This window comes from Scyliorhinus torazame, chromosome 10, assembly GCF_047496885.1.
Source record: "Scyliorhinus torazame isolate Kashiwa2021f chromosome 10, sScyTor2.1, whole genome shotgun sequence".
Lineage (NCBI taxonomy): Eukaryota > Metazoa > Chordata > Chondrichthyes > Carcharhiniformes > Scyliorhinidae > Scyliorhinus > Scyliorhinus torazame.
Window position 1 is genome coordinate 98,620 of NC_092716.1, and position 27,709 is coordinate 126,328.

At 46.0% G+C, this 27,709-nt stretch overlaps 1 protein-coding gene across 1 annotated transcript in view; it reads right to left on the reverse strand.

Annotated features, from left to right (window-relative positions):
* Positions 1–27,709, reverse strand: part of LOC140384780 (beta-2-syntrophin-like) — a 144,298-nt gene that overhangs the window by 65,874 nt on the left and 50,715 nt on the right. Inside the window, 2 exon segments of the mRNA XM_072466773.1 lie at positions 23,495–23,685; positions 27,467–27,663. Coding sequence (XP_072322874.1) covers positions 23,495–23,685; positions 27,467–27,663 — 388 coding nt within the window.

The window sequence follows — 27,709 nt, forward strand, 5'->3', positions numbered from 1 at the left end:
TGCCCTGTCTGTAGGTATCTGGAATGCACTGTCTGAATCTGGTATGCACTGTCTGTGGGAATCTGGAATGCACTGTCTGTGGGAATCTGGAATGCACTGTCTGTGGGAATCTGGAATGCACTGTCTGTATGAATCTGGAATGCACTGTCTGAATCTAGAATGCACCGTCTGTGGGAATCTGGAATGCACCGTCTGTGGGAATCTGGAATGCACTGTCTGAATCTGGAATGCACTGTCTGTGGGAATCCGGAATGTACTGTCTGAATCTGGAATGCACTGTCTGTGGGAATCTGGAATGCAATGTCTGTGGGAATCTGGAATGCACTGTCTGAATCTGGAATGCACTGTCATAATCTGGAATGCACTGTCTGAATCTGGAATGCCCTGTCTGTGGAAATCTGGAATGCACTGTCTGTAGGTATCTGGAATGCACTGTCTGAATCTGGAATGCACTGTCTGTGGGAATCTGGAACGCACTGTCTGTGGGAATCTGGGATGCACTGTCTGTGGGAATCTGGAATGCAGTGTCTGAATCTGGAATGCACTGTCTGTGGGAATCTGGAATGCACTGTCTGAATCTGGAATGCACTGTCTGAATCTGGAATGCACTGTCTGAATCTGGAATGCACTGTCTGAATCTGGAATGCACTGTCTGAATCTGGAATGCACTGTCTGAATCTGGAATGCACTGTATGTGGGAATCAGGGATGCACTGTCTGTGGGAATCTGGAATGCACTGTCTGAATCTGGAATGCACTGTCTGTGGTAATCTAGAATGCACTGTCTGTGGTAATCTAGAATGCACTGTCTATGGGAAACTGGAATGCACTGTCTGAATCTGGAATGCGCTGTCTGTGGGAATCTAGAATGCACTGTCTGAATCTGGAATGCACTGTCTGTGGTAATCTAGAATGCACTATCTGTGGTAATCTAGAATGCACTGTCTGTGGGAAACTGGAATGCACTGTCTGAATCTGGAATGCGCTGTCTGTGGGAATCTGGAATGCACTGTCTGAATCTGGAATGCGCTGTCTGTGGGAATCTGGAATGCACTGTCTGAATCTGGAATGCACTGTCTGAATCTGGAATGCACTGTCTGAATCTTGAATGCACTGTCTGTGGGAATCTGGAATGCACTGTCTGAATCTGGAATGCACTGTCTGAATCTTGAATGCACTGTCTGTGGGAATCTGGAATGCACTGTCTGTGGGAATCTGGAATGCACTGTCTGTGGGAATCTGGAATGCACTGTCTGTGGGAAACTGGAATGCACTGTCTGTGGGAAACTGGAATGCACTGTCTGTGGGAAACTGGAATGCACTGTCTGAATCTGGAATGCACTGTCTGTGGGAATGTGGAATGCACTGTCTGTGGGAATATGGAATGCACTGTCCGAATCTGGAATGCACTCTCTGAATCTAGAATGCACTGTCTCAATCTAGAATGCACTGTCTGTGGGAATCTGGAATGCACTGTCTGAATCTGGAATGCACTGTCTATGGGAATCTGGAATGCACTGTCTGTGGGAAACTGGAATGCACTGTCTGAATCTGGAATGCACTGTCTGTGGGAATCTGGAATGTACTGTCTGTGGGAATCTGGAATGCACTGTCTGTGGGAATCTGGAATGCACTGTCTGTGGGAATCTGGAATGCACTGTCTGTGGGAATCTGGAATGCACTGTCTGTGGGAATCTGGAATGCACTGTCTGAATCTGGAATGCACTGTCTGTGGTAATCTGGAATGCACTGTGTGGCGAAACTGGAATGCACTGTCTGAATCTGGAATGCACTGTCTGTGGGAATCTGGAATGCACTGTCTGTGGGAATCTGGAACGCACTGTCTGTGGGAATCTGGAACGCACTGTCTGTGGGAATCTGGAACGCACTGTCTGAATCTGGAATGCACTGTCTGTGGGAATCTGGAATGCACTGTCTGTGGGAATCTGGAATGCACTGTCTGTGGGAATCTGGAATGCACTGTCTGTATGAATCTGGAATGCACTGTCTGAATCTAGAATGCACCGTCTGTGGGAATCTGGAATGCACTGTCTGTGGGAATCTGGAATGCACTGTCTGTGGGAATCTGGAATGCACTGTCTGTGGTAATCTAGAATGCACTGTCTATGGGAAACTGGAATGCACTGTCTGAACCTGGAATGCGCTGTCTGTGGGAATCTGGAATGCACTGTCTGAATCTGGAATGCGCTGTCTGTGGGAATCTGGAATGCACTGTCTGAATCTGGAATGCACTGTCTGAATCTGGAATGCACTGTCTGAATCTGGAATGCACTGTCTGTGGGAATCTGGAATGCACTGTCTGTGGGAATCTGGAATGCACTGTCTGTGGGAATCTGGAATGCACTGTCTGAATCTGGAATGCGCTGTCTGTGGGAATCTGGAATGCACTGTCTGAATCTGGAATGCACTGTCTGTGGGAATCTGGAATGCACTGTCTGTGGGAATCTGGAATGCACTGTCTGAATCTGGAATGCACTGTCTGTGGGAATCTGGGATGCACTGTCTGTGGGAATCTGGAATGCACTGTCTGTGGGAATCTGGAATGCACTGTCTGTGGGAATCTGGAATGCACTGTCTGTGGGAATCTGGAATGCACTGTCTGAATCTGGAATGCACTGTCTGTGGGAATCTGGAATGCACTGTCTGTAGGAATCTGGAATGCACTGTCTGAATCTGGAATGCACTGTGGGAATCTGGAATGCACTGTCTGTGGGAAACTGGAATGCACTGTCTGAATCTGGAATGCACTGTCTGTTGGAATCCGGAATGTACTGTCTGTAGGAATCTGGAATGCACTGTCTGAATCTGGAATGCACCGTCTGAATCTGGAATGCACTGTTTGAATCTGGAATGCACTGTCTGAATCTGGAATGCACTGTCTGAATCTGGAATGCACTGTCTGAATCTGGAATGCACTGTCTGTGGGAATCTGGAATGCACTGTCTGTGGGAATCTGGAATGCACTGTCTGAATCTGGAATGCACTGTCTATGGGAATCTGGAATGCACTGTCTGTGGGAATATGGAATGCACTGTCCGAATCTGGAATGCACTCTCTGAATCTAGAATGCACTGTCTCAATCTAGAATGCACTGTCTGTGGGAATCTGGAATGCACTGTCTGAATCTGGAATGCACTGTCTATGGGAATCTAGAATGCACTGTCTATGGGAAACTGGAATGCAATGTCTGAATCTGGAATGCACTGTCTGAATCTGGAATGCACTGTCTGAATCTGGAATGCACTGTCTGAATCTGGAATGCACTGTCTGAATCTGGAATGCACTGTCTGAATCTGGAATGCACTGTCTGTGGGAATCTGGAATGCACTGTCTGTGGGAATCTGGAATGCAATGTCTGTGGGAATCTGGAATGCACTGTCTGAATCTGGAATGCACTGTCATAATCTGGAATGCACTGTCTGAATCTGGAATGCCCTGTCTGTGGAAATCTGGAATGCACTGTCTGTAGGTATCTGGAATGCACTGTCTGAATCTGGAATGCACTGTCTGTGGGAATCTGGAATGCACTGTCTGTGGGAATCTGGAATGCACTGTCTGTGGGAATCTGGAACGCACTGTCTGTGGGAATCTGGAACGCACTGTCTGAATCTGGAACGCACTGTCATAATCTGGAATGCACTGTCTGAATCTGGAATGCCCTGTCTGTGGAAATCTGGAATGCACTGTCTGTAGGTATCTGGAATGTACTGTCTGAATCTGGTATGCACTGTCTGTGGGAATCTGGAATGCACTGTCTGTGGGAATCTGGAATGCACTGTCTGTGGGAATCTGGAATGCACTGTCTGTATGAATCTGGAATGCACTGTCTGAATCTAGAATGCACCGTCTGTGGGAATCTGGAATGCACCGTCTGTGGGAATCTGGAATGCACTGTCTGAATCTGGAATGCACTGTCTGTGGGAATCCGGAATGTACTGTCTGAATCTGGAATGCACTGTCTGTGGGAATCTGGAATGCAATGTCTGTGGGAATCTGGAATGCACTGTCTGAATCTGGAATGCACTGTCATAATCTGGAATGCAATGTCTGAATCTGGAATGCCCTGTCTGTGGAAATCTGGAATGCACTGTCTGTAGGTATCTGGAATGCACTGTCTGAATCTGGAATGCACTGTCTGTGGGAATCTGGAACGCACTGTCTGTGGGAATCTGGGATGCACTGTCTGTGGGAATCTGGAATGCAGTGTCTGAATCTGGAATGCACTGTCTGTGGGAATCTGGAATGCACTGTCTGAATCTGGAATGCACTGTCTGAATCTGGAATGCACTGTCTGAATCTGGAATGCACTGTCTGAATCTGGAATGCACTGTCTGAATCTGGAATGCACTGTCTGAATCTGGAATGCACTGTCTGAATCTGGAATGCACTGTATGTGGGAATCAGGGATGCACTGTCTGTGGGAATCTGGAATGCACTGTCTGAATCTGGAATGCACTGTCTGTGGTAATCTAGAATGCACTGTCTGTGGTAATCTAGAATGCACTGTCTATGGGAAACTGGAATGCACTGTCTGAATCTGGAATGCGCTGTCTGTGGGAATCTAGAATGCACTGTCTGAATCTGGAATGCACTGTCTGTGGTAATCTAGAATGCACTATCTGTGGTAATCTAGAATGCACTGTCTGTGGGAAACTGGAATGCACTGTCTGAATCTGGAATGCGCTGTCTGTGGGAATCTGGAATGCACTGTCTGAATCTGGAATGCGCTGTCTGTGGGAATCTGGAATGCACTGTCTGAATCTGGAATGCGCTGTCTGTGGGAATCTGGAATGCACTGCCTGAATCTGGAATGCACTGTCTGAATCTGGAATGCACTGTCTGTGGGAATCTGGAATGCACTGTCTGTGGGAATCTGGAATGCACTGTCTGAATCTGGAATGCACTGTCTGTGGGAATCTGGGATGCACTGTCTGTGGGAATCTGGAATGCACTGTCTGTGGGAATCTGGAATGCACTGTCTGAATCTGGAATGCACGGTCTGTGGGAATCTGGAATGCACTGTCTGTAGGAATCTGGAATGCACTGTCTGAATCTGGAATGCACTGTGGGAATCTGGAATGCACTGTCTGTGGGAAACTGGAATGCACTGTCTGAATCTGGAATGCACTGTCTGTTGGAATCCGGAATGTACTGTCTGTAGGAATCTGGAATGCACTGTCTGAATCTGGAATGCACCGTCTGAATCTGGAATGCACCGTCTGAATCTGGAATGCACTGTCTGAATCTGGAATGCACTGTCTGAATCTGGAATGCACTGTCTGAATCTGGCATGCACTGTCTGAATCTGGAATGCACTGTCTGAATCTGGAATGCACTGTCTGTGGGAATCTGGAATGCACTGTCTGTGGGAACCTGGAATGCACTGTCTGTGGGAATCTGGAATGCACTGTCTGTGGGAATCTGGAATGCACTGTCTGAATCTGGAATGCACTGTCTGTGGGAATCTGGAATGCACTGTGTGGCGAAACTGGAATGCACTGTCTGAATCTGGAATGCACTGTCTGAATCTAGAATGCACTGTCTGAATCTAGAATGCACTGTCTGAATCTAGAATGCACTGTCTGAATCTAGAATGCACTGTCTGAATCTTGAATGCACTGTCTGAATCTGGAATGCACTGTCTGAATCTGGAATGCACTGTCTGAATCTGGAATGCACTGTCTGAATCTGGAATGCACTGTCTGTGGGAATCTGGAATGCACTGTCTGTGGGAATCTGGAATGCAATGTCTGTGGGAATCTGGAATGCACTGTCTGAATCTGGAATGCACTGTCATAATCTGGAATGCACTGTCTGAATCTGGAATGCACTGTCTGTGGAAATCTGGAATGCACTGTCTGTAGGTATCTGGAATGCACTGTCTGAATCTGGAATGCACTGTCTGTGGGAATCTGGAATGCAGTGTCTGTAGGAATCTGGAATGCACTGTCTGAATCTGGAATGCACTGTGGGAATCTGGAATGCACTGTCTGTGGGAAACTGGAAAGCACTGTCTGAATCTGGAATGCACGGTCTGTGGGTATCTGGAATGCACTGTCTGTGGGAATCCGGAATGTACTGTCTGTGGGAATCTGGAATGCACTGTCTGAATCTGGAATGCACTGTCTGAATCTGGAATGCACTGTCTGAATCTTGAATGCACTGTCTGTGGGAATCTGGAATGCACTGTCTGAATCTGGAATGCACTGTCTGAATCTTGAATGCACTGTCTGTGGGAATCTGGAATGCACTGTCTGTGGGAATCTGGAATGCACTGTCTGTGGGAATCTGGAATGCACTGTCTGTGGGAAACTGGAATGCACTGTCTGTGGGAAACTGGAATGCACTGTCTGAATCTGGAATGCACTGTCTGTGGGAATGTGGAATGCACTGTCTGTGGGAATATGGAATGCACTGTCCGAATCTGGAATGCACTCTCTGAATCTAGAATGCACTGTCTCAATCTAGAATGCACTGTCTGTGGGAATCTGGAATGCACTGTCTGAATCTGGAATGCACTGTCTATGGGAATCTGGAATGCACTGTCTGTGGGAAACTGGAATGCACTGTCTGAATCTGGAATGCACTGTCTGTGGGAATCTGGAATGTACTGTCTGTGGGAATCTGGAATGCACTGTCTGTGGGAATCTGGAATGCACTGTCTGTGGGAATCTGGAATGCACTGTCTGTGGGAATCTGGAATGCACTGTCTGTGGGAATCTGGAATGCACTGTCTGAATCTGGAATGCACTGTCTGTGGTAATCTGGAATGCACTGTGTGGCGAAACTGGAATGCACTGTCTGAATCTGGAATGCACTGTCTGTGGGAATCTGGAATGCACTGTCTGTGGGAATCTGGAACGCACTGTCTGTGGGAATCTGGAACGCACTGTCTGTGGGAATCTGGAACGCACTGTCTGAATCTGGAATGCACTGTCTGTGGGAATCTGGAATGCACTGTCTGTGGGAATCTGGAATGCACTGTCTGTGGGAATCTGGAATGCACTGTCTGTATGAATCTGGAATGCACTGTCTGAATCTAGAATGCACCGTCTGTGGGAATCTGGAATGCACTGTCTGTGGGAATCTGGAATGCACTGTCTGTGGGAATCTGGAATGCACTGTCTGTGGGAATCTGGAATGCACTGTCTGTGGTAATCTAGAATGCACTGTCTATGGGAAACTGGAATGCACTGTCTGAACCTGGAATGCGCTGTCTGTGGGAATCTGGAATGCACTGTCTGAATCTGGAATGCGCTGTCTGTGGGAATCTGGAATGCACTGTCTGAATCTGGAATGCACTGTCTGAATCTGGAATGCACTGTCTGTGGGAATCTGGAATGCACTGTCTGTGGGAATCTGGAATGCACTGTCTGTGGGAATCTGGAATGCACTGTCTGAATCTGGAATGCGCTGTCTGTGGGAATCTGGAATGCACTGTCTGAATCTGGAATGCACTGTCTGTGGGAATCTGGAATGCACTGTCTGTGGGAATCTGGAATGCACTGTCTGAATCTGGAATGCACTGTCTGTGGGAATCTGGGATGCACTGTCTGTGGGAATCTGGAATGCACTGTCTGTGGGAATCTGGAATGCACTGTCTGTGGGAATCTGGAATGCACTGTCTGTGGGAATCTGGAATGCACTGTCTGAATCTGGAATGCACTGTCTGTGGGAATCTGGAATGCACTGTCTGTAGGAATCTGGAATGCACTGTCTGAATCTGGAATGCACTGTGGGAATCTGGAATGCACTGTCTGTGGGAAACTGGAATGCACTGTCTGAATCTGGAATGCACTGTCTGTTGGAATCCGGAATGTACTGTCTGTAGGAATCTGGAATGCACTGTCTGAATCTGGAATGCACCGTCTGAATCTGGAATGCACTGTTTGAATCTGGAATGCACTGTCTGAATCTGGAATGCACTGTCTGAATCTGGAATGCACTGTCTGAATCTGGAATGCACTGTCTGAATCTGGAATGCACTGTCTGTGGGAATCTGGAATGCACTGTCTGTGGGAATCTGGAATGCACTGTCTGAATCTGGAATGCACTGTCTATGGGAATCTGGAATGCACTGTCTGTGGGAATATGGAATGCACTGTCCGAATCTGGAATGCACTCTCTGAATCTAGAATGCACTGTCTCAATCTAGAATGCACTGTCTGTGGGAATCTGGAATGCACTGTCTGAATCTGGAATGCACTGTCTATGGGAATCTAGAATGCACTGTCTATGGGAAACTGGAATGCAATGTCTGAATCTGGAATGCACTGTCTGAATCTGGAATGCACTGTCTGAATCTGGAATGCACTGTCTGAATCTGGAATGCACTGTCTGAATCTGGAATGCACTGTCTGAATCTGGAATGCACTGTCTGTGGGAATCTGGAATGCACTGTCTGTGGGAATCTGGAATGCAATGTCTGTGGGAATCTGGAATGCACTGTCTGAATCTGGAATGCACTGTCATAATCTGGAATGCACTGTCTGAATCTGGAATGCCCTGTCTGTGGAAATCTGGAATGCACTGTCTGTAGGTATCTGGAATGCACTGTCTGAATCTGGAATGCACTGTCTGTGGGAATCTGGAATGCACTGTCTGTGGGAATCTGGAATGCACTGTCTGTGGGAATCTGGAACGCACTGTCTGAATCTGGAATGCACTGTCATAATCTGGAATGCACTGTCTGAATCTGGAATGCCCTGTCTGTGGAAATCTGGAATGCACTGTCTGAATCTGGAATGCCCTGTCTGTAGGTATCTGGAATGCACTGTCTGAATCTGGTATGCACTGTCTGTGGGAATCTGGAATGCACTGTCTGTGGGAATCTGGAATGCACTGTCTGTGGGAATCTGGAATGCACTGTCTGTATGAATCTGGAATGCACTGTCTGAATCTAGAATGCACCGTCTGTGGGAATCTGGAATGCACCGTCTGTGGGAATCTGGAATGCACTGTCTGAATCTGGAATGCACTGTCTGTGGGAATCCGGAATGTACTGTCTGAATCTGGAATGCACTGTCTGTGGGAATCTGGAATGCAATGTCTGTGGGAATCTGGAATGCACTGTCTGAATCTGGAATGCACTGTCATAATCTGGAATGCACTGTCTGAATCTGGAATGCCCTGTCTGTGGAAATCTGGAATGCACTGTCTGTAGGTATCTGGAATGCACTGTCTGAATCTGGAATGCACTGTCTGTGGGAATCTGGAACGCACTGTCTGTGGGAATCTGGGATGCACTGTCTGTGGGAATCTGGAATGCAGTGTCTGAATCTGGAATGCACTGTCTGTGGGAATCTGGAATGCACTGTCTGAATCTGGAATGCACTGTCTGAATCTGGAATGCACTGTCTGAATCTGGAATGCACTGTCTGAATCTGGAATGCACTGTCTGAATCTGGAATGCACTGTCTGAATCTGGAATGCACTGTATGTGGGAATCTGGAATGCACCGTCTGTGGGAATCTGGAATGCACTGTCTGAATCTGGAATGCACTGTCTGTGGGAATCCGGAATGTACTGTCTGAATCTGGAATGCACTGTCTGTGGGAATCTGGAATGCACTGTCTGTATGAATCTGGAATGCACTGTCTGAATCTAGAATGCACCGTCTGTGGGAATCTGGAATGCACCGTCTGTGGGAATCTGGAATGCACTGTCTGAATCTGGAATGCACTGTCTGTGGGAATCCGGAATGTACTGTCTGAATCTGGAATGCACTGTCTGTGGGAATCTGGAATGCAATGTCTGTGGGAATCTGGAATGCACTGTCTGAATCTGGAATGCACTGTCATAATCTGGAATGCACTGTCTGAATCTGGAATGCCCTGTCTGTGGAAATCTGGAATGCACTGTCTGTAGGTATCTGGAATGCACTGTCTGAATCTGGAATGCACTGTCTGTGGGAATCTGGAACGCACTGTCTGTGGGAATCTGGGATGCACTGTCTGTGGGAATCTGGAATGCAGTGTCTGAATCTGGAATGCACTGTCTGTGGGAATCTGGAATGCACTGTCTGAATCTGGAATGCACTGTCTGAATCTGGAATGCACTGTCTGAATCTGGAATGCACTGTCTGAATCTGGAATGCACTGTCTGAATCTGGAATGCACTGTCTGAATCTGGAATGCACTGTATGTGGGAATCAGGGATGCACTGTCTGTGGGAATCTGGAATGCACTGTCTGAATCTGGAATGCACTGTCTGTGGTAATCTAGAATGCACTGTCTGTGGTAATCTAGAATGCACTGTCTATGGGAAACTGGAATGCACTGTCTGAATCTGGAATGCGCTGTCTGTGGGAATCTAGAATGCACTGTCTGAATCTGGAATGCACTGTCTGTGGTAATCTAGAATGCACTATCTGTGGTAATCTAGAATGCACTGTCTGTGGGAAACTGGAATGCACTGTCTGAATCTGGAATGCGCTGTCTGTGGGAATCTGGAATGCACTGTCTGAATCTGGAATGCGCTGTCTGTGGGAATCTGGAATGCACTGTCTGTGGGAATCTGGAATGCACTGCCTGAATCTGGAATGCACTGTCTGAATCTGGAATGCACTGTCTGTGGGAATCTGGAATGCACTGTCTGTGGGAATCTGGAATGCACTGTCTGAATCTGGAATGCACTGTCTGTGGGAATCTGGGATGCACTGTCTGTGGGAATCTGGAATGCACTGTCTGTGGGAATCTGGAATGCACTGTCTGAATCTGGAATGCACGGTCTGTGGGAATCTGGAATGCACTGTCTGTAGGAATCTGGAATGCACTGTCTGAATCTGGAATGCACTGTGGGAATCTGGAATGCACTGTCTGTGGGAAACTGGAATGCACTGTCTGAATCTGGAATGCACTGTCTGTTGGAATCCGGAATGTACTGTCTGTAGGAATCTGGAATGCACTGTCTGAATCTGGAATGCACCGTCTGAATCTGGAATGCACCGTCTGAATCTGGAATGCACTGTCTGAATCTGGAATGCACTGTCTGAATCTGGAATGCACTGTCTGAATCTGGAATGCACTGTCGTAGGAATCTGGAATGCACTGTCTGTGGGAATCTGGAATGCAATGTCTGTGGGAATCTGGAATGCACTGTCTGAATCTGGAATGCACTGTCATAATCTGGAATGCACTGTCTGAATCTGGAATGCCCTGTCTGTGGAAATCTGGAATGCACTGTCTGTAGGTATCTGGAATGCACTGTCTGAATCTGGAATGCACTGTCTGTGGGAATCTGGAATGCACTGTCTGTGGGAATCTGGAACGCACTGTCTGAATCTGGAATGCACTGTCATAATCTGGAATGCACTGTCTGAATCTGGAATGCCCTGTCTGTGGAAATCTGGAATGCACTGTCTGAATCTGGAATGCCCTGTCTGTAGGTATCTGGAATGCACTGTCTGAATCTGGTATGCACTGTCTGTGGGAATCTGGAATGCACTGTCTGTGGGAATCTGGAATGCACTGTCTGTGGGAATCTGGAATGCACTGTCTGTATGAATCTGGAATGCACTGTCTGAATCTAGAATGCACCGTCTGTGGGAATCTGGAATGCACCGTCTGTGGGAATCTGGAATGCACTGTCTGAATCTGGAATGCACTGTCTGTGGGAATCCGGAATGTACTGTCTGAATCTGGAATGCACTGTCTGTGGGAATCTGGAATGCAATGTCTGTGGGAATCTGGAATGCACTGTCTGAATCTGGAATGCACTGTCATAATCTGGAATGCACTGTCTGAATCTGGAATGCCCTGTCTGTGGAAATCTGGAATGCACTGTCTGTAGGTATCTGGAATGCACTGTCTGAATCTGGAATGCACTGTCTGTGGGAATCTGGAACGCACTGTCTGTGGGAATCTGGGATGCACTGTCTGTGGGAATCTGGAATGCAGTGTCTGAATCTGGAATGCACTGTCTGTGGGAATCTGGAATGCACTGTCTGAATCTGGAATGCACTGTCTGAATCTGGAATGCACTGTCTGAATCTGGAATGCACTGTCTGAATCTGGAATGCACTGTCTGAATCTGGAATGCACTGTCTGAATCTGGAATGCACTGTATGTGGGAATCAGGGATGCACTGTCTGTGGGAATCTGGAATGCACTGTCTGAATCTGGAATGCACTGTCTGTGGTAATCTAGAATGCACTGTCTGTGGTAATCTAGAATGCACTGTCTATGGGAAACTGGAATGCACTGTCTGAATCTGGAATGCGCTGTCTGTGGGAATCTAGAATGCACTGTCTGAATCTGGAATGCACTGTCTGTGGTAATCTAGAATGCACTATCTGTGGTAATCTAGAATGCACTGTCTGTGGGAAACTGGAATGCACTGTCTGAATCTGGAATGCGCTGTCTGTGGGAATCTGGAATGCACTGTCTGAATCTGGAATGCGCTGTCTGTGGGAATCTGGAATGCACTGTCTGAATCTGGAATGCGCTGTCTGTGGGAATCTGGAATGCACTGCCTGAATCTGGAATGCACTGTCTGAATCTGGAATGCACTGTCTGTGGGAATCTGGAATGCACTGTCTGTGGGAATCTGGAATGCACTGTCTGAATCTGGAATGCACTGTCTGTGGGAATCTGGGATGCACTGTCTGTGGGAATCTGGAATGCACTGTCTGTGGGAATCTGGAATGCACTGTCTGAATCTGGAATGCACGGTCTGTGGGAATCTGGAATGCACTGTCTGTAGGAATCTGGAATGCACTGTCTGAATCTGGAATGCACTGTGGGAATCTGGAATGCACTGTCTGTGGGAAACTGGAATGCACTGTCTGAATCTGGAATGCACTGTCTGTTGGAATCCGGAATGTACTGTCTGTAGGAATCTGGAATGCACTGTCTGAATCTGGAATGCACCGTCTGAATCTGGAATGCACTGTCTGAATCTGGAATGCACCGTCTGAATCTGGAATGCACTGTCTGAATCTGGAATGCACTGTCTGAATCTGGAATGCACTGTCTGAATCTGGAATGCACTGTCTGAATCTGGAATGCACTGTCGTAGGAATCTGGAATGCACTGTCTGGCCCCTCAAGCCTGCTCCGCCATTCAATTAGATCATGGCTGATCTTTTGTGGACTCAGCTCCACTTTCCGGCCCGAACACCATAACCCTTAATCCCTTTATTCTTCAAAAAACTATCTATCTTGATCATAAAAACATTTAATGAAGGAGCCTCCAACTGCTTCACTCCACAAGGAATTCCATAGATTCACAACCCTTTGGGTGAAGAGGTTCCCCCGAAACTCAGTCCTAATTGTACTTCCCCTTATTTTGAGGTGATACCCCCTAGTTCTGCTTTCACCCGCCAGTGGAAACAACCTGCCCGCATCTATCCTATCTATTCCCTTCATAATCTTATATGTTTCTATAAGATCCCCCCGCATCCTTCTAAATTCCAACGTGTAGAATCATAGAATCATAGAAGTTTACAGCATGGAAACAGGCCCTTCGGCCCAACCAGTCCATGCCGCCCAGTTTTTTACCATTAAGCTAGTCCCAGTTGCCCGCACTTGGCCCATAACCCTCTATACCCATCTTACCCATGTAACCATCTAAATGCTTTTTGAAAGACACAATTGTACCCGCTTCTACTACTACCTCTGGCAGCCCATTCCAGACACTCACTACCCTCTGAGTGAAGAAATTGCCCCTCTGGGCCCTTCTGAATCTCTCCCCTCTCACCTTAAACCTATGCCCTCTAGTTTTAGACTCCCCTACCTTTGGGAAAAGATGTTGACTATCTACCTTATCTATGCCCCTCATTATTTTATAGACCTCTATAAGATCACCCCTAAGCCTCCTACGCTCCAGGGAAAAAAGTCCCAGTCTATCCAGCCTCTCCTTATAACTCAAACCATCAAGTCCCGGCAACATCCTAGTAAATCTTTTCTGCACTCTTTCTAGTTTAATAATATCCTTTCTATAATAGGGTGACCAGAACTGCACACAGTATTCCAAGTGTGGCCGTACCAATGTCTTGTACAACTTCAACAAGACGTCCCAACTCCTATATTCAATGTTCTGACCAATGAAACCAAGCATGCCGAATGCCTTCTTCACCACCCTGTCCACCTGCGACTCCACCTTCAAGGAGCTATGAACCTGTACTCCTAGATCTCTTTGTTCTATAACTCTCCCCAACGCCATACCATTAACTGAGTAGGTCCTGGCCTGATTCGATCTGCCAAAATGCATCACCTCACATTTATCTAAATTAAACTCCATCTGCCATTCGTCGGCCCACTGGCCTAATTGATCAAGATCCCGTTGCAATCCTAGATAACCTTCTTCACTATCCACTGTGCCACCAATCTTGGTGTCATCTGCAAACATACTAACCATGCCTCCTAAATTCTCATCCAAATCATTAATATAAATCACAAATAACAGTGGACCCAGCACCGATCCCTGAGGCACACCACTGGTCACAGGCCTCCAGTTTGAAAAACAACCCTCTACAACCACCCTCTGCCTTCTGTCGTCCAGCCAATTTTGAATCCAATTGGCAACCTCACCCTGGATCCCGTGAGCTTTAACCTTCTGCAACAACCTACCATGCGGTACCTTGTCAAAGGCTTTGCTAAAGTCCATGTAGACAACATCTACTGCACTACCCTCATCTACCTTCTTGGTCACTCCCTCAAAAAACTCAATCAAATTTGTGAGACATGATTTTCCACGCACAAAGCCATGCTGACTGCCCCGAATCAGTCCTTGCCTCTCTAAATGCTTGTAGATCCTGTCTCTCAGAATACCTTCTAGCAACTTACCTACTACAGACGTTAGGCTCACCGGTCTGTAGTTCCCAGGCTTTTCCCTGCTGCCCTTCTTAAACAAGGGTACAACATTCGCCACTCTCCAATCTTCAGGCACCTCACCTGTGGCTGCCGATGATTCAAATATCTCGGTTAGGGGACCCGCAATTTCCTCCCTAGCCTCCCACAACATCCTGGGATACATTTCATCAGGTCCCGGGGATTTATCTACCTTGATGCGCTTTAAGACTTCCAGCACCTCCTCGTCTGTAATATGCACACTTCTCAAGACATCACTATTTATTTCCCTTAGTTTCCTAACATCCATGCCTTTCTCCACCGTGAATACCGATGAGAAATATTCATTCAGGATCTCACCCAACTCTTGTGGCTCTGCACATAGATGCCCTTGTTGATCCTTAAGAGGCCCTACTCTGTCCCTAGTTACTCTTTTCCCCTTTATGTATCTGTAGAATCTCTTTGGATTCTCCCTTGCATTATTTGCCAAAGCAATTTCATGTCCCCTTTTTGCCCTCCTGATTTCCCTCTTAACTCTATTTCGACAATCTCTATACTCTTCAAGGGATCTACTTGATCCCAGTTGCTTATGTACGTCATATGCCTCCTTCTTCTTTTTGACCAGAGTCTCAATATCTCGAGTCATCCAGGGTTCCCTACTTCTACCAGCCTTGCCCTTCACTCTAAAGGGAATGTGCTTACCCTGCACCCTGGTTAACACATTTTTAAAAGCCTCCCATTTACCAGCCGTCCCTTTGTCTGCCAATAGTCTCCCCCAATCTACCTCTGCAAGTTCCTGTCTGATACCATCAAAATTGGCCTTGCCCCAATTAAGAATTTTAACTCTTGGGCCAGACCTATCATTCTCCATAGCTATCTTAAAACTAATGGAATTATGGTCACTTGTCCCAAAGTGATCCCTCACTAGCACTTCTATCACTTGCCCTTCCTTATTTCCCAAGACGAGGTCAAGTTTTGCCCCCTCTCTAGTCGGTCCATCCACATACTGAATGAGAAATTCCTCCTGAATACACTCAACAAATTTCCCTCCATCCAAGCCCCTAATGCTATGGCTGTCCCAGTCAATGTTGGGAAAGTTAAAGTCCCCTACTACTACCACCCTATTATTCTTGCAGCTATCTGTAATCTCCTTACATATTTGCTCCTCAATTTCCCGCTGATTATTTGGGGGCCTGTAGTACAGTCCTACCAAGGTGATCTCTCCCTTCTTATTTTTCAGTTCCACCCATATAGACTCAGTGTACAGTCCCAGTCTACTCAACCTCTCCTCGTAATCCAACCCCTTCAGCTCTGGGATTAACCTAGTGAATCTCCTCTGCACACCCTCCAGCACCAGTGCGTCCTTTCTCAGGTAAGGAGACCAAAACTGAACACAATACTCCAGGTGTGGCCTCACTAACACCTTATACAATTGCAGCATAACCTCTCTAGTCTTAAACTCCATCCCTCTAGCAATGAAGGACACAATTCCATTCGCCTTCTTAATCTCCTGTTGCACCTGTAAACCAACTTTTTGCGACTCATGCGCTAGCACACCCAGGTCTCTCTGCACAGCAGCACGTTTTAATATTTTATCATTTAAATAATAATCCCTTTGCTGTTATTCCTCCCAAAATGGATAACCTCACATTTGTCAACATTGTATTCCATCTGCCAGACACTAGCCCATTCACCTAACCTATCCAAATCCCTCTGCAGACTTCCGGTATCCTCTGCACTTTTTGCTTTACCACTCATCTTAGTGTCGTCTACAAACTTGGACACATTGCCCTTGGTCCCCAACTCCAAATCATCTATGTAAATTGTGAACAATTGTGGGCCCAACACTGATCCCTGAGGGACACCACTAGCTACTGATTGCCAACCAGAGAAACACCCATTAATCCCCACTCTTTGCTTTCTATTAATTAACCAATCCTCTATCCATGCTACTACTTTCCCCTTAATGCCATGCATCTTTGTCTTATGCAGCAACCTTTTGTGTGGCACCTTGTCAAAGGCTTTCTGGAAATCCAGATATACCACATCCATTGGGTCCCCGTTATCTACCGCACTGGTAATGTCCTCAAAAAATTCCACTAAATTAGTTAGGCACGACCTGCCCTTTATGAACCCATGCTGCGTCTGCCCAATGGGATAATTTCCATCCAGATGCCTCGCTATTTCTTCCTGGATGATAGATTCCAGCATCTTCCCTACTACCGAAGTTAAGCTCACTGGCCTAAAATTAAACAATGGTGTCACGTTTGCTAATTTCCAACCCGCCGGGACCACCCCAGAGTCTAGTGAATTTTGGTAAATTATCACTAGTGCATTTGCAATTTCCCTAGCCATCTCTTTTAGCACTCTGGAATGCATTCAATCAGGGCCAGGAGACTTGTCTACCTTTAGCCCCATTAGCTTGCCCATTACTATCTCCTTAATGATAATAATCATCTCAAGGTCCTCACCTGTCATAGCCTCATTTCTATCAGTCACTGGCATGTTAATGGTGTCTTCCACTGTGAAGACCGACCCAAAAAACCTGTTCAGTTCCTCAGTCATTTCCTCATCTCCCATTATTAAATCTCCCTTCTCATCCTCTAAAGGACCAATATTTACCATTGCCACTCTTTTTTGTTTTATATATCTGTAGAAACTTTTACTATCTGTTTTTATATTGTGAGCAAGTTTACTCTCAATCTATCTTACTCTTCTTTATAGCTTTTTTAGTAACTCTCTGTTGCCCCCTAAAGATTTCCCAGTCCTCTAGTCTCCCACTAATCTTTGCCACTTTGTATGTTTTTTCCTTCAATTTGATACTCTCCCTTATTTCCTTAGATATCCACGCTCGATTTTTCCCTCTTTCTACCGTCCTTCTTGTTTGTTGGTATAAACCTTTGCTGGGCACTGTGAAAAACGACTTGGAAGGTTCTCCACTGTTCCTCAACCGTTTCGCCATAAAGTCTTTGCTCCCAGTCTACCTTAGCTAGTTCTTCTCTCATCCCATTATAATCTCCTTTGTTTGAGCACAAAACACTAGTGTTTGATTTTACCTTCTCACCCTCCATCTGTATTTTAAATTCCATCATATTGTGATCGCTCCTTCCGAGAGGATCCCTAACTATGAGATCCTGAATCAATCCTGTCTCATTACACAGGACCAGATCTAGGACCACTTGTTCCCTCGTAGGTTCCATTACATACTGTTCTCGGAAACTATCGCGGATACATTCTATAAACTCCTCCTCAAGGCTGCCTTAACCGACCTGGTTAAACCAATCGACATGTAGATTAAAATCCCCCATGATAACTGCTGTACCATTTCTACATGCATCAGTTATTTCTTTGTTTATTGCCTGCCCCACCATAATGTTACTATTTGGCGGCCTATAGACTACTCATATCAGTGACTTTTTCGCCTTACTATTCCTGATTTCCACCCAAATGGATTCAACCTTATCCTCCATAGCACCAATGTCATCCCTTACTATTGCCCAGATGTCATCCTTAAATAACAGAGCTACACCACCTCCTTTACAATCCACTCTCGTCCTTCCGAATAGTTTGATACCCTTGGATATTTAACTCCCAGTCGTGACCATCCTTTAACCATGTTTCAGTAATGGCCACTAAATCATAGTCATTCACGATGATTTCCACCATCAACTCATTTACCTTATTCCGAATACTACGAGCATTCAGGTAAAGTACACTTATGTTGGCTTTTATACCTCTGTTTTGAATCTTAACACCTCGATCAGTAACCTCTCCTAAGTTATATTTCCTCTTAACTTTTCTCCTAATTTTCCTTGTCGTTGAACCCATATCTTCATGTAACAACCTGCCGCATCGCTTACCATTTATGTTTTTACTTCCCGTTTTATTCCTTTTAGTATTACTGGGCCTATTCACTGAGCTCCCCTCAGTCGCTGTACCTTGTACTGTCGCCCTTTTTGATTTTTGACTATGGCTTCTCTGCCTTACACTTTCCCCCTTACTGCCTTTTGTTTCTGTCCCTGTTTTACTACCTTCCAACTTCCTGCATCGGTTCCCATCCCCCTGCCACATTAGTTTAAACTCTCCCCAACAGCTCTAGCAAACACCCCCCTAGGACATCGGTTCCAGTCCTGCCCAGGTGCAGACTGTCCGGTTTGTACTGGTCCCACCTCCCCAGAACTGGTTCCAATGTCCCAGGAATTTGAATCCCTCCCTCTTGCACCATCTCTCGAGCCACGCATTCATCCCATCTATCCTGACATTCCTACTCTGACTAACCCGTGGCACTGGTAGCAATCCTGAGATTACTACCTTCGAGGTCCTACTTTTTAGTTTAGGAATGCACTGCCTGTGGGAATCTGGAATGCACTGTCTGTGGGAATCTGGAATGCACTGTCTGAATCTGGAATGCACTGTCTGTGGGAATCTGGAATGCACTGTCTGTGGGAATCTGGAATGCACTGTCTGTGGGAATCTGGAATGCACTGTCTGTGGGAACCTGGAATGCACTGTCTGTGGGAATCTGGAATGCACAGTCTGTGGGAATCTGGAATGCACTGTCTGAATCTGGAATGCACTGTCTGTGGGAATCTGGAATGCACTGTCTGTGGGAATCTGGAATGCACTGTCTGTGGGAACCTGGAATGCACTGTCTGTGGGAATCTGGAATGCACGGTCTCTGGGAATCTGGAATGCACGGTCTGTGGGAATCTGGAATGCACGGTCTGTGGGAATCTGGAATGCACTGTCTGTGGGAATCTGGAATGCACTGTCTGTGGGAATCTGGAATGCACTGTCTGTGGGAATCTGGAATGCATTGTCTGTGGGAACCTGGAATGCACTGTCTGTGGGAATCTGGAATGCACTGTCTGTGGGAATCTGGAATGCACTGTCTGTGGGAATCTGGAATGCACGGTCTGTGGGAATCTGGAATGCACTGTCCGTGGGAATCTGGAATGCACGGTCTGTGGGAATCTGGAATGCACTGTCTGTGGGAATCTGGAATGCACTGTCTGAAAGGGTAGTTGAGGCAGGAAACCTCACAATCTTTGAAAAGTACTTGGAGGAACATTTAAAATGCCATAATTTCAAGGCTATGGGTCAACTGCTGGGAAATGGGATTAGTGTAGATTTAGTGTTTTTTTGTCGGCGCTGGATTGATGGGCCGAAGGGCCTCTTCTGTACTGTATGATTCTACAATGCCAGATATTGTGAATCACTTGTTCCAGCACTGATCCCTGCAGTGCCCCACTAGTCTCTGCTTGTTATTTGGAAAATACCCCTTTATCCCTACTGTTTCCTGTCTGCCAACCAGTTTTCTATCCATCTCAATATACTACCCCATTCCCATGCACTTTAATTTTACATGCTAATCTCTCACGTGGGACCCTGTCGCAGACTCCACCATTCATTATGACCTTGTCTGATCTGCAACTTCACTTCATTTCCCGCCTGCACCTATTATTCCCGATTCTCCGAGAGGCCAAAACTCTCTCCCCCTCAACCTGAAATATATAACTCCCTGGAAGATTCACAACCCTTTGAGTGATGAAAGTTTCAGCTCAGTCCTCAATTATTGGCCCATCATCCTGAGAGTGTGCCCCAATGTTCCAGATTCACCAGCCAGGGGAATCAAACTCTGCGGCGAGATTATCAAGCCCCTTCACAATCTTTTATGTTCCAATGAGATCTCCTCTCACTCTTCCAGACTCCATAGAATACGCCCGATTTACTCAACCCTCTCACCCCAGGGATCAACCTAGTGAACCTTCGCTGTACCTGCCTCCAAGTTAAGAATATTGTTTTGTAAATAGGGAGTCCAAAACACCACACAGTATTCCAGCTGTGCTCTCACCAAAGTCTATACAACTGTAGGAAGACTTTATTTCCATACTGCAATTCTCTTGTAATCAAGGTCAACAATCCGTTTGACTTCTCAAATGCTTGCTGTATTTGCTTTGTTCCTCGGACCAGTACATCCAAGTTCCTTCAAACATCAACATTTACAAGTTTCCACCTTTAAAAAAATATTCTGCTTCTTTATTCTAATGACTAAAGTGAATAGCCAAACTCTTCCTCACATTATACTCCATCTGGCACCGTGTCGCCCATTCATGTAACCTGTCTCCTTGCAGCCTTTGTGTCCTCCTTACAACTTACATTGGCGATTTTCAGGGTGTCGGAAGATTTGGGAATCTAGGAGGAGAAAGAGGCAGACGCTCTGGCCTTTGTTTCCCTGCTAGCCCAGAGACAGACATTATTAGCTTGGAGGGACTCAAAGCCCCCGAAGTTGGAGACCTGGCTAACTGACATGGCTAGCTTTCTCTGTTTGGAGAAAATCATGTTCGCCTTGAGAGGGTCACTGTTAGGGTTCGCCCGGAGGTGGCAACTGGTTCGTCGACTTCTTTTAGTCTTTTAGCTATTTAAGAGGCACCTTAGCGAATCCTTTTGAAAATCCAAGTGCACTACATTAGCTACATTTAATCAAATCGTAATCGACAAATTTCTCTTCATAAAACCAAGTTGACTTTGTCTGATCATACTATGATTATGATTTTGTAAATGCATTGTTGAGACTTCCTCAACAATAGATCCCAACATTTTGCTGATGACTGATATTAGGCTAACTGGTCTGTTGTTCCATTTTCTCTCTCCCTCCTTTCTTGAATAGTGGTGTTACATTTGTTAACTTTCAACCGCTGTGACATTCCAGAATCTACAGAATTTTGGAAAATCATAACCAGTACATCCAGCATCTCTGCAACTAGCTGACTGGTAAAAACTGGGCGGCATGGACAAGTTGGACCGAAGGGCCTGTTTTCATGCAGGAAGCCTCTATGACTCGTCTCTTTTAGAACCAGAGGCTATAGACCAGCGGGTTCTGGGGATTTGCACAATTTTAGTCCCGAATTTTTCTTCAATACTTTTTTCTGCTGATACTAATTACTTAATGTCCTCACGCTTATTAGCCCCAAGGTTAGGCTCTACTTCTGTTGTGTTAGGAAAACATAAGTAATTTTAAGGGATTTCTATTTATATTTGTGTGGGTGAACATTGCAAATAAGGTGTGATTTTGGGTGGGTTTGGTTTGATGTTTTGGTGCCTGGAGGGGACCTGTGGCTGGATTCATGTTGGACAGGAGTGTTTGCTTGTGGGAGGGGTTGGTTTCAATTCCAGGTGGTGTTCTGTTGTGTTTGGAGGGAGCTGTGGTGTGACGTATAGATAGAAGTAAGCCATTGCTTACTAACAGGAGGACACCTCTCAGCTCTGCTCAATGCAGGAAAAGTTGTTTACTGGAGTAATGTGCAGGAAAGCAAGTTCCAGAGTAACCAAAGGAAGGTTCGTTCTAGAAACCTGGAAATGAAACAGTATACTGTTCATCGGCAGCAAACAAAGTTGAGAAGGAATTGGCTGGTAAAAAGCTAGATTTCTAAAGATTTCGAAAAGTAATCCTAAAGTTTGGAATGTTTTACTAGTCTGAAAAACAAATCTTGTGGGAAGATAGTATTGGATGGACATCAGAGTTTGTGTTAACAATGGAAGTCAGTTGAGACAAAGGAAACCTGAAGGTTGGTGTAAAATCCTGGAGTGGATTCGCTGTTAAAAGTGAAGCGGAAGCTTTGTTTATAAGTGTCATTTCAAAATTCTGGACTGGATTTTGGAATGCAAACCGCCAATAGAAAGCATTATAATAGTTTGGAAACTCTTACGTGATAATCATCTGGGGAGATTCTGAGGCGACATCCACAGACATTCACTTGGGGTTTCAGAAAATAATGCGTATTTGACCACAGGCATGTTGCATGCATCAAAGGGACTTTGTGGTCAATGAGACCATTGTGGCTTTAAATGTAACCAAAGAGAAAACGCTGGAAAATCTCAGAAGGTCTGGCAGCATCTGTAGGGAGAGAAAAGAGCTAACGGTTCGAGTCCAGATGACCCTGAGTCAAAGTTTTCACAAAGGGTCATCTGGACTCGAAACATTAGCTCTTTTCTCTCCCTACAGATGCTGCCAGACCTGCTGAGATTTTCCAGCATCCAATTTTTCCATGTTGGGTAAATTTTTTTCTTGTTAAAGCTAATTAGCGGTCCTGTGACTCTGTTGCTCCACGTTTGATTAAAACATTTAAACAATTTTTTAAAAATAAATAAATTTAGTGTATCCAATTTTTTTTCCCCCAATTAAGGGCCAATTTCCTCATGGCCAATCCACCTACCCTACACATCTTTTTGGGTTGTGGGGGTTAGACCCACACAGACACGGGGAGAACGTGCAAACTCCACACACGGACAGTGACCCGGGGCCGGGATCGAACCCAGGTCCTCAGTGCTGTGAGGCAACAGTGCTAACCACTGCATTACTGTGCTGCCCTTAAAGCATTTAAAAATTATGGTCTATTGAGCCAGTGTTCCATTCTTGGATTTTGCTGTCCAGTTATATCAACTGAGATCATAACAGTCGTATAATTTATATCTTCTCCTATTACAGCAGAGACAGAATATATTTTTTAATGTCTCTGCCATTTCCTCAATCGCTGTGATAATTTCTCCTGTGTCTATCTCCGAGGGGCCAATAGTTACTTAATATTAGGGCTGAGAAGAGGGGGAAGCATAAAAACAGAGCCTCCAGTCTCATTATTTGCAAGAATGAGTTTCAAAAATCAGATTTTACAAATTCCACACTCACCAGCTCTCCTTCTGGCCCCCCAAAGTCCAAATAAAGCATTCTGATCCCATCATCAGCTGACGTTTTCAACCTTTCGAATGGATACTGGAAGAGGGTGCTGGATGAGTCTATAGTCGAGCTGTTCTGCGACATCACAAAACCACTTTCATAATGGATGATCAGTTTGACGTCCAGTCCGTTCCAAGTACATCCTGTTTAAAACAAAATTGAAATGTTTACAGTAATTAATGCCATTGATCACACAGGGGATGACCGTCCATCTGACAGTGCCATTGATCACACAGGGGATGACCGTCCATCTGACAATGCCATTGATCACACAGGGGATGACCGTCCATCTGACAGTGCCATTGATCACACAGGGGATGACCGTCCATCTGACAGTGCCATTGATTACACAGGGGATGACCGTCCATCTGACAGTGCCATTGATCACACAGGAGATGACCGTCCATCTGACAGTGCCATTGATCACACAGGGGATGACCGTCCATCTGACAATGCCATTGATCACACAGGGGATGACCGTCCATCTGACAATGCCATTGATCACACAGGGGATAACCGTCCATCTGATAGTGCCAGTGATCACACAGGGGATGACCCGTCCATCTGACAATGCCATTGATCACACAGGGGATGACCGTCCATCTGACAATGCCATTGATCACACAGGGGATGACCGTCCATCTGACAGTGCCATTGATCACACAGGGGATGACCGTCCATCTGACAATGCCATTGATCACACAGGGGATGACCGTCCATCTGACAGTGCCATTGATCACACAGGGGATGACCGTCCATCTGACAATGCCATTGATTACACAGGGGATGACCGTCCATCTGACAGTGCCATTGATCACACAGGCGATGACCGTCCATCTGACAGTGCCATTGATCACACAGGGGATGACCGTCCATCTGACAGTGCCATTGATCACACAGGGGATGACCGTCCATCTGACAATGCCATTGATCACACAGGGGATAACCGTCCATCTGATAGTGCCAGTGATCACACAGGGGATGACCCGTCCATCTGACAATGCCATTGATCACACAGGGGATGACCGTCCATCTGACAATGCCATTGATCACACAGGGGATGACCGTCCATCTGACAATGCCATTGATCACACAGGGGATGACCGTCCATCTGACAGTGCCATTGATCACACAGGGGATGACCGTCCATCTGACAGTGCCATTGATTACACAGGGGATGACCGTCCATCTGACAGTGCCATTGATCACACAGGGGATGACCGTCCATCTGACAGTGCCATTGATCACACAGGGGATGACCGTCCATCTGACAGTGCCATTGATCACACAGGAGATGACCGTCCATCTGACAATGCCATTGATCACACAGGGGATAACCGTCCATCTGATAGTGCCAGTGATCACACAGGGGATGACCCGTCCATCTGACAATGCCATTGATCACACAGGGGATGACCGTCCATCTGACAATGCCATTGATCACACAGGGGATGACCGTCCATTGATCACACAGGGGAGATGCATGGATTCAACAGGTAAATAGCAATAACCACTCCACTGGTCCATTATTTATGTGGCGAGCTGTTGGGATACAGGAGGTCTGACCAGAAACAGTGAGGGAAGCACAATCCAGAACAGCTTGTAAAAGAAAAGTGAGTAAATATTTTTTTTACAAAGAACAGACATTTGCAAGAGGCAGAGGGCTGTAGTGTAAAATTCGATGTGTTTAATTTACTTGGACTTACTCCAGATGTTAAATAAATTTAAGTTCAGCAATGCAATTCTTGGTTTGATTCAGAAACAGACGATGGAGATCCAGGTTTTGCTAGAGAGCTGTTCTCACAATTGGTTATAATGGATAAAAGTCACCTGTCCATTCAGGTCCACAGTGTCCACTCAGATTAGCTTCACCTCCTTTCCCAGCACAGAATCAGCATTGGCCTGTTCCTAAGCCAATCTTGATCACAATTACTTCACAAGTATCTGGTCCATTATTACTGGTAATAACTTAAAGTTTGGGACTTCCTTCATTTAAGGTCGATCCCACTCTATAGATTCCAATTTAATTCTGTCTGGATTTTTGAATCTTGCATTAAGTTGTTCTTTGTGCAAATAGTGGTAACAGCAATCGCAATTTATTTGTATTTTTTTTGGAAGATGACAAGGGAACAGAATTTCTGATGGGGTCTGAACACAATTTTTCCAATTGTTCAACCATAGGAAAGTGTGACTGGTCCCGAACTGGACTGGATGTTGGACGAACAGCGACAACAAGAGGTAGTGAACTGGATTTAAGAAACTTACCTAGTTTGTTAGCTGCAGCGAGAACTTTTTCCTCTGGCTGCAGACTAGTGCCAGAACAAACAGTGAGGGCTTCTAGCTTGGCGCATTGTCGGTGAAGCCATGTCCCTAGTGACATCACAAGCTGAAGACACACACCTGGAATTCAGTCTTCAGACAATGGTGAGTTATTTTATTATAATTTTAAATATTTTAAAATCGTTATGATACTTCTAAAAAGCTTTTTTAATAGATAGGATGTGGGCATCGCTGGCTAGTCATCATTCATTGCTCTTGGGCTAACTTCCCAAGGACTGAGTAGCTTGCTGGGTCATTTCAGAGGGTATTTAAGAGTCAACCACATTGCTGTGGGTCTGGAGTCACATGTAGGGCAGACCGGATAAGGATGGCAGATTTCCTTCCCTAAAGGATGTTAGTGAACCAGATGGGTTTTTACAGCACTCAACAATGGTTTCATGGTCATCATTAGACTTTAATTCCAGATTTTTTTCTGTGGTGTTGTAAACTTTAAATTGATTTAACCACTTCTTAAATAGGTAGCACAGTGGTTAGCAGTGATGCTTCACAGCGGCAGGGTCCCGGGTTCGATTCTCGGCTTGGTCACTGTCTGTGCGGAGTCTGCACGTTCTCCCAGTGTCTGCGTGGGTTTCCTCCGGGCGCTCTGGTTTCCTCCCACACATCCCGAAAGACGTGTTGTTGGGTAATCTGGACATTCTGAATTCTCCCTCTGTGTACCAGAACAGGCGCCGGAGTGTAGCGACTAGGGGGATTTTCACTGTAACTTCATAGCAGTGTTAATGTAAGCCTACTTGTGACAATAAAGATGATTGTAATAAGTTTATAAACTTTTAAACAGACAGACGGGGGGGGGGGTGGCCGGCGGCCAGGGGCAGAGACGGGGAGGCCGGCGGCCGAGACCCGGGGGGGGGGGGGGGGGGGGAAGCAAAGACGGAAGAAGAGGTGGATAGGCGGATAGGGAGGGAGAGGCAGACAGAGGCACAGGGATGTTCTGTGGGAATTTTCTCTAGCCCTTGGTAATGCCCAAACTCCCTCTGTCATGGTCTGTCAGGGCTCCCATTCCCTTCCCTTCCCTCTCGGAGGTGTGATAAAATAGGCAAAAATGTTTTCACCATTGGTCAAGGCCTTCAACATGATATCGCAACTTCTAGCTTTCATTGCAAAACTGTTGAAGCCCCAAAATGGACGCGGTGGATTGGCCATTATTTGGAAAAGTACTGGAAAAATAGCAGAAACCAGACCCAAAAGATTCAATCAAGGACTTGCAGGTGTGGGAGGCAATAACACATTCAAGGATGTTCCCTCTGTGCTCTAACCACTTGGTGAATTTAGCAGTATTTTGGAATATACAAGATATTTTTAATCACCTATAAAATTGACTGCAGTGCCGAGGATGATTGAGAGCTTCCTTTCCAGTGAAGGATCATGGGGCAAAGCTGCATTCCAGCCTCTGTCACACAAGATAATTCAAAATAACATCCACTGTTATTTAAGAAAACTAGCAGTGAATACAAAGTTAAATGCAAATGGCCCCCAAGATTCAGAATGTATCCAAAGAAATGCACTGTCCAAGCCCTCACACTACTCCTGGTACCACATATCAAAACAAACCCATAGCTCCTGTGCTGCTGACGGGACACATACCCAATGTCACCTCCTTAATCAGTTCAGAAGCAGCGTGGCAGCCTTGGACAAGCATCCGCGTCCATGTCGACAAGTCCCGGTGAGTTTCCACGCGGAAAACATGCATCTCGATGCCTTGTCGTGATCCTGTCCTTGTGGCAAACATTAGCTCTGAACTCATGGCTGGGGATCCTCGTGCTGACCCTGAGTGAACCAACCTGAAGAGCAGGAAAACAGGACATGTCAACAAGGCAGTGAATTAGT